This window comes from Penaeus vannamei, chromosome 15 (genome assembly GCF_042767895.1).
Source record: "Penaeus vannamei isolate JL-2024 chromosome 15, ASM4276789v1, whole genome shotgun sequence".
Classification (NCBI taxonomy): Eukaryota; Metazoa; Arthropoda; class Malacostraca; order Decapoda; family Penaeidae; genus Penaeus; species Penaeus vannamei.
In genome coordinates, this window is record NC_091563.1 from 14,666,794 (window position 1) to 14,674,293 (window position 7,500).

Below are 7,500 nucleotides of genomic sequence, written 5' to 3' on the forward strand. Positions count from 1 at the left end.
CCAGCAATAACAAGAGCCACACACCCAAACACACCCACACACCCGCATACACACGCCACGCCGCCTTATACACAAATACCACCATGGCAGCCCCAGCACAACGGGACCAGAAGGCATGACCCCAACCCCGTCAGAAGCCCAAAGCGGACCCTAACCCCAAGACACCACCCAAGGGGTCAACACTTCGGTTCAGAAGCGATTCGGCGACCACTGCGTGTGGGAGAGGAACGTGTACCAATACAGGAGGTTGATGCAGACGAAGGCGAAGGGGAAGAGCACTCGGGAGATCTCGTCGATGTTCGAGACGGAGTTGATCTGGTCGAGCTTCGAGGAGGAGGAGGCGGGTCGTCTCGGCGCCCGCTCGTCGGCTCTCGGGAGGTGCGGGGGGCGGCGGCGGTGGGAGCCCTGGGGGGGGGGGGGTTGAGTTCTTGAGTAATTAAAGAACTACTGTGGATTTTCTTTCTTTCTATTAGGTCAATGTGTGTATATGTATATCAATAACAACAATAATAATATCTACAACAATAATAATGATAATAATGTAATGATAATATTGAAAATAATGATAATAGTGAGGATAATGATAATGACAATAGTAATAATAATGATAATGATAATAGTAATAATAATAATAATGATAATGATAAAAACAACAACAGTAATGATAACAATAAGTAATAACAATAACAATAACAATAACAATAATAATTACTTTAAAATGACAATGATGATATTCTCTTATCAGGTCAGTGGTTCTCAACCTGTTTCTCGGAAAGTCAAGATCCCGGGAACAGGCCTCGAGAATCCCGTGGCAACAGCACTGTGAACGATCAACAAATTCAACGAAAACTTCTTGCATATCGAGCGGAAGGGAATACGAAGGAACACTGCGCCAATATTTGCGAGGATGAAAAGCGAAAACTGTTATCATGTATCACTGTTGTCGGTAAAACACAACTGTGCTCATCAAATATTACCAATATATTTATTATAGATATTATAGAATTATAATTATTGATATTACTATGACATTTATCATAGATATTATAAAATATCATAATTATCAATATTACTATAATATTGATATGATATAGTAATATTCACCACATATTACGTGAACTATAAATGGGATATTCAGGTATTACTTATAACTGTTATTGAGGAAAAAGGAATAAACACCGCTGGAAAAAGGAGTCTCTCATCGTTATGCATTGACGGTGCATATAAATGAATAAATAAATAAATAAATAAATAAATAAATAAATAAAGGCAAAAGGAAGAGGCATAGTGCATGGTAAAGGCCGAGAACCAGTGTACGAGATTCATATCTATTTGGGAATACAGTCTGGGATCTGCGAATTATCAGATCAATGAAAAACCTGGTATGTCCAATAAGAAAGAAAGAAAGAAAAAAGAAAGAAAGGAAGAAAGAAAGAAAGAAAGGAAGAAAGAAATAAAAAGGAAAGGAAGAAAGAAAGAAAAAGAAAGAAAGAAAGAAGAAAAGAAAGGAGGAAAGAAAAAGGAAAGAAATAAAGAAAATAAATAAAGAAAGAAAAAGAAAGAAAAAAAAGAAAAGAAAAGGAAGAAAGAAAGAACGAAAGGAAAAAGACAGAAAGAAAAGAAGGAAAGAAAGAAAAGAAAGAAAGAAAAAAACAAAGAATAGGAAAAAACAAAGAAAGAAAGAAAACATTCTAATGAAAGGAGCGCACCTTCGTCGCGGCCAGAGAGCTCCTCCTCCCCGTGGCGCAGACGCAGCCGCAGAGCCTCCTCAGCCGCAGGGAGAGGCTGAGGGGCGCGGGCGAGGCGGGCGCCCAGATGTGCAGCGGCGACACGTGGCCCTCGGAGGACCGGGACGAGACCTTCCCGACGCCGTTGGGGCCCGCGGAGGGGTGGGCGGGGCACACGGAGGAGGCGTGGCCCTCGAGGTCCCCCTGCGGCCCGATCGCCATCACGGTGCATGCGATGGGCTGTGGGAGGGACGGGGAGGGATGTGAGGGCGAGGGCGAGGGGAGGGGGTGAGGGCGAGGGGAGGTGGGTGAGGGCGAGGGTAGGGGGTGAAGGCGAGGGGAGGAGGTAGAGGGCGAGGGCGAGGGGGGGAGGGACGAGGGGAGGGGGGTGAGGGCGAGGGGAGGGGGGGAGGGCGAGGGGAGGGCGAAGGGAGGGGGTGAGGGCGAGGGGAGGGTGGGAGGGCGAGGGGAAGGGGGGAGGGCGAGGGGAAGGGGGAGGGCGAGGGGAGGGCGAAGGGAGGGGGGTGAGGGCGAGGGAGGAGGGGGGAGGGCGAGGGGAGGGGCGAAGGGAGGGGGAAGAGGTGAAGCGCGAGGGGAGGGGGGGAGGGCGAGGGGAAGGTGGGAGGGCGAAGGGAGGGCGAAGGGGAGGGGGTGAGGGCGAGGGGAGGGGGGAGGGCGAGGGGAGGGCGAAGGGAGGGGGTGAGGGCGAGGGGAAGGGGGGAGGGCGAGGGGGAGGGCGAAGGGAGGGGGTGAGTGGCGAGGGAGGGGGGGAGGGCGAGGGGAGGGCGAAGGGAGGGGGTGAGGGCGAGGGGAGGGGGTGAGGGCGAGGGGGAAGGGGGGGAGGGCGAAGGGAGGGGGTGAGGGCGAGGGGAGGGGGGAGGGCGAAGGGGAAGGGAGGGTGAGGGGCGAGGGGGGGGGGGGAAGCCGAGGGGAGGGGGGGAGGGCGAGGGGAGGGCGAAGGGAGGGGGTGGAAGGCGGAGGGGAGGGGGGAGGGCGAGGGGAAGGTGGGAGGGCGAAGGGAGGGCGAAGGGAGGGGGTGAGGGCGAGGGGAGGGGGAGAGGGCGAGGGGAGGGCGAAGGGAGGGGGTGAGGGGCGAGGGGAGGGGGGAGGGCGAGGGAAGGGGGGAGGGCGAGGGGAGGGCGAAGGGAGGGGGTGAGGGCGAGGGAGGGGGGGAGGGCGAGGGGAGGGCGTAGGGAGGGGGTGAGGGCGAGGGGAGGGGGGGGAGGGCGAGGGGAAAGGGGGAGGGCGAGGGGAGGGCGAAGGGAGGGGGTGAGGGCGAGGGGAGGGGGAGGCGAGGGCGAGGGGAGGGCGAAGGGAGGGGGTGAGGGCGAGGGGAGAAGGACACGGACGATGGTTGAGGCTTGTAATGAGGGCGAAGGTGAGGGCGGCGGTCAGGGTGATGGTGAAATGTACAGTGGGGTGAGGGCGAGGGGAGGGCGAAGGGGAGGGGGTGAGGGCGAGGGGAGGGGGGGAGGGCGAGGGGAAGGTGGGGAGGGCGAAGGGAGGGCGAAGGGGAGTGGGGTGAGGGCGAGGGGAGGGGGGGAGGGCGGAGGGGAGGGCGAAGGGAGGGGGTGAGGGCGAGGGGAGGGGGGGAGGGCGAGGGGAAGGGGGGAGGTGCGAGGGGAGGGCGAAGGGAGGGGGTGAGGGCGAGGGGAGGGGGAGGGCGAGGGGAGGGCGAAGGGAGGTGAGGGCGAGGGGAAGGAAGGTGAGGGCGAGGGGAAGGAAGGTGAGGGCGAGGGGGAGGGCGAAGGGAGGGGGTGAGGGCGAGGGGAGGGGGGGAGGGCGGGAAGGGAGGGGGTGAGGGCGAGGGGAGGGGGGGAGGGCGAGGGGAGGGGGGAGGAGGCGAGGGGAGGGCGAAGGGAGGGGGGTGAAGGCGAGGGGAGGGGGGGAGGGCGAGGGGAAGGTGGGAGGGGCGAAGGGAGGGCGAAGGGAGGGGGTGAGGGCGAGGGGAGGGGGGGAGGGCGAGGGGAGTGGCGAAGGGAGGGGGTGAGGGCGAGGGGAGGGGGGAGGGCGAGGGGAAGGGGGGAGGGCGAGGGGAGGGTAAGCGAAGTGGAGGGGGTGAGGGCGAGGGGGAGGGAGGTGAGGGCGAGGGGGAGGGAGGTGAGGGCGAGGGGAAGGGAGGTGAGGGCGAGGGGAAGGAAGGTGAGGGCGAGGGGGAGGGCGAAGGGAGGGGGTGAGGGCGAGGGGAGTGGGTGAGGGCCAGAAGTGGGGGTGAGGGCGAGGGGAGAAGGACATGGGCGAAGGTTGATGTGGTCATGAGGACGATGGTGAGGGCGGAGGTCAGGGTGATGGTGAAATGTACAGTGTGGATAAACAAGGTGGTCGATAATCAAGGAAATCCAAAATATCAAATGAATCATGGAATTCGTTCACAAGCATCTCGAACAAAGAGAGGCACTCGCAACGTGCTTTCGTCTTGACACACACACACCTTTAATTAACTTCTAGAGTGCATTTTCTCAACTGACTACCTGACGCCACCCCTTGTCCCCCTCCCCCCCTTCCCCCTCCTCCCCCCTTTCCCCTTTCACCCTTCACCCTTCCGCTCCTTCCCTCTTCCCTCCTCCCCTCCTTCCCCCTTTCCCCTTCCCCCCTGGTCCCCCTTCCCCCTCCCCCCCCTTCTTTCCACCTCCAGGGTCAGAGCCAAGACTCCCGGATTCTTACCTCAGGGTCCAGTTCCTCGTCAGGGTCCTCCTCGGAGTCGGCCTCGGAGCTCGAGTGCGACAGGTAGACCTCGCCGGACCCCACTTTCGTGAAGACGTGGACGAAGGCGAACTAAGGAAGCGTGGGGGGGGGGGGGTGAAAGAGGCCGGTCGGTACCAAGAGGTTAATGAAAGGAGAAGGTACTTTCATTGTGATAAAAGATGATAATAATAATAATAATGATGATAATGGTAATAATAATAATGATAATAATAATGATAATGATGACGATGATGATAATGGTAATGATAATAATAATAATGATAATGATGATGAAGATAATGATGATATTAATAATAATGATAATAACAACAATAATGATAATAATAATGATAATGATAATGATGACGATGATAATGATAATGATAATGAAAATAATAATGATAATAGTGATGATGATGATAATGACAATAATAATAATGATGATGATTATGATAATAATAAAAATAACAGTAATACTAATAATTATAGCAATAATGATATTACTATACACCGCTATAGAATATTTGAGCATCTAATTTGCTTAATTAAAGACTAACCCGCAAAATCACGTTCCAACGAAAGATAACCCCCTCTGTCATTTTCAGAAAATACTCCATACACAAAAGAAGCCCAATTCATGACGAGAAGAAGCCGTTTCGAAATCGTTCCGAATCTAGATCCGAACCTAAGATCGAACGAGACTCCGAAACTGCTTCATCATCTTCCAACAAGCGTACTTTTGCGTAGAGTATTTTCTTTGTCCTTCGCTCAAAAAGGCAGAACCCCTTTTTATGCTTTACCTCTATTATTGTGGCGAAGATAAACCCGTAGGAGATCCACACAAAGAGGTCAAGGGCTGTTATATAAGAGACCTTGGGGAGGTCAGTCCGCGCCTCGAGTCCCAAGAAGGTCATCGTCAGCACGGTCGTGATACCTGAGGGAGAAGGATCAAGTTACAACAGGAACAACGAAGGGAAGAACAAGAAAACATACGAATGATTACACGGAGGATTGGTTACAGGCCAAAAGAACAACGAAGGGAAGAACAAGGAAACACGCGAACACGACATATTCGTGTGCTTTCTTGTTTTTCCCTTCGTTGTTCCTGTTGCAATTTGCTCGACAGCAATTCCACACATGATTATATCACTATGATCATCTATTATAAATTATCTATGATTATCTGCTGGAAGGCGGGAGGAAGATGCTTATGCTTATGATGTTTATGATTATCTATGTACATGGAGTGTGAGGAGGGATGAAATTCTGTAGATGTATTACAATTACTGTATCTATATTATATCTACTACTAAGAGGTGGGATCTTAATTCTCTAGATGGCCTAGAATTTATCTGATTATGTGTATACATCTGAGATATGAGAGGAAAATTCTGTGATGATGATGAAAATTCTAAATTACCCTTAGAATTGCTCTGATTATCTAGCTACTTCTACTAAGAGACGAGAGAAAAATTCTAATATCACCCTTAGAATGTGTGATAGGATGTTTGGCTCCTATTAGGGACGTAGTATAAATTCTTTTACTAAGTCTTTACATCTATTGAGTGTAGAAGGAGACTCATATATATTCTCTAAATAGCCCTTACTGATGCGTTATATAGATCACTTGTCTGATCAGGCACTATATACCTGCATATAGGGATATTAGCAGATAACAGAAATCCCAGAATGCAAAATGGAATAAAGTTACAAACACCCCCCTCAGTTCATAAATTCTCCTCAATTCATTCACAAGCACTTTCTATTCATTCATAAACACCTTCCTTCTATTCATAAATTCTCTTCAACTAATTCACAAACACCCTCTCTCAATTCATTCACAAAAACCTCCCCTCTATTCATTCATGAACACCCTCCTTTTATTCATTCACAAATACCCTCCTTTAATTCGTAAATTCTCAATACAATAAAGTTACAAAGTCTGATCTGTTGTGTCATTTTATCCCGACTAAATTCGGAAAGTCTAGATGACACTTCAACTCTCATTCTCTTTATCCTTTCTAAAAATCTTGCTTTTCTGGCAGTTTCTTATGATCTTTATCTCTTCGCATGTTGTTCAGGAAAAATATACAAACAGAATTCGTAAATATATTCTAGTCGTGATCGTGTGTAGGAAGATAGCTCTTACACTACCATGACTTTCACAAATTCAGCTTGGTATACTCATAAATACGCCCAGTTCATTCTCAAATACACTGGGTCTATTATTAGTTCATTTATAAATTCTGCTCATCAGTCTCTTCATGAGATCTACTCAGATTATTCATAAATACACATTTAATTCATAAATTTTGCTAATTTTATTTACACACACCAATAGTCTATTCATAAATTCTCCTCAATTCATTCCCAAATACCTCTATTTATTCACAAATACCTCGCTTCAATTAATAAATCTTCAATTAATTCATTCACAAACACTCTCCCTCAATTCATAAATTCTCCTCAATTTATTCACAAGCACCTTCCCTCTATTCCTTCATAAACACCCTCCCTCAGTTCATTAATTCCCCTCAGTTCATTCACAAACGCCCTCCCTCAATCCATTCATAAAAACCTCCCTTCAATTCATTCACAACCCCCCTCCCCCGATTCACATGATCCCCGCCGAAGCCCTCCTCACCCACGCCTCCCAACGACCACACGAAAATAGATATCGACAAGCTCCTCCTCGAGACTGACCGAGAGATATGGGCCAGGGGTTTCTTTTTGGGGCCAGAAGGCACCCACAAAAGGCGACCCAGAAGCCCAGGGCCTCAGGGGAAATTTCCCCAGGGGTGGGAACTCCGGGGGGTTTTTTGAGAACTTGGGGGGGGGGTTTTTGAAACGTTTTGATTTTTTATATATGTTTTATGTTTATGTTATAGTATTGTTTTTTTATATTGTGTTGTGTTTTTTTGGTTGTGGTTTTTGTTTTTTTTTTTTTTAAAAAAAATTTTTTGTGTTTTTGTGTAATTTTTTTTTTTTCGATTAATCTTCTTTTTTATTATTTTTAAAAGGGAAAATTTGTTTCAAAGAATTTCCGAATCAAAAATTTAAAAATCCCCAACCCACATCGGGTCCCCAT

At 49.5% G+C, this 7,500-nt stretch overlaps 1 protein-coding gene across 1 annotated transcript in view; it reads right to left on the reverse strand.

Annotated features, from left to right (window-relative positions):
- The window catches only part of LOC113811080 (gamma-aminobutyric acid receptor alpha-like), a 62,807-nt gene that overhangs the window by 671 nt on the left and 54,636 nt on the right, over positions 1 to 7,500 (reverse strand). The window contains exons 8-12 of the mRNA XM_070130137.1: positions 7,116 to 7,238; positions 5,213 to 5,346; positions 4,392 to 4,502; positions 1,710 to 1,967; positions 1 to 405 (exon numbers count right to left, since the gene is read on the reverse strand). The exon at positions 1 to 405 is cut by the window's left edge and continues 671 nt beyond it. Of these exons, the coding sequence (XP_069986238.1) occupies positions 190 to 405; positions 1,710 to 1,967; positions 4,392 to 4,502; positions 5,213 to 5,346; positions 7,116 to 7,238 (842 nt within the window). The 3' untranslated portion in view covers positions 1 to 189. The remainder of the gene's footprint in view (positions 406 to 1,709; positions 1,968 to 4,391; positions 4,503 to 5,212; positions 5,347 to 7,115; positions 7,239 to 7,500) is intronic.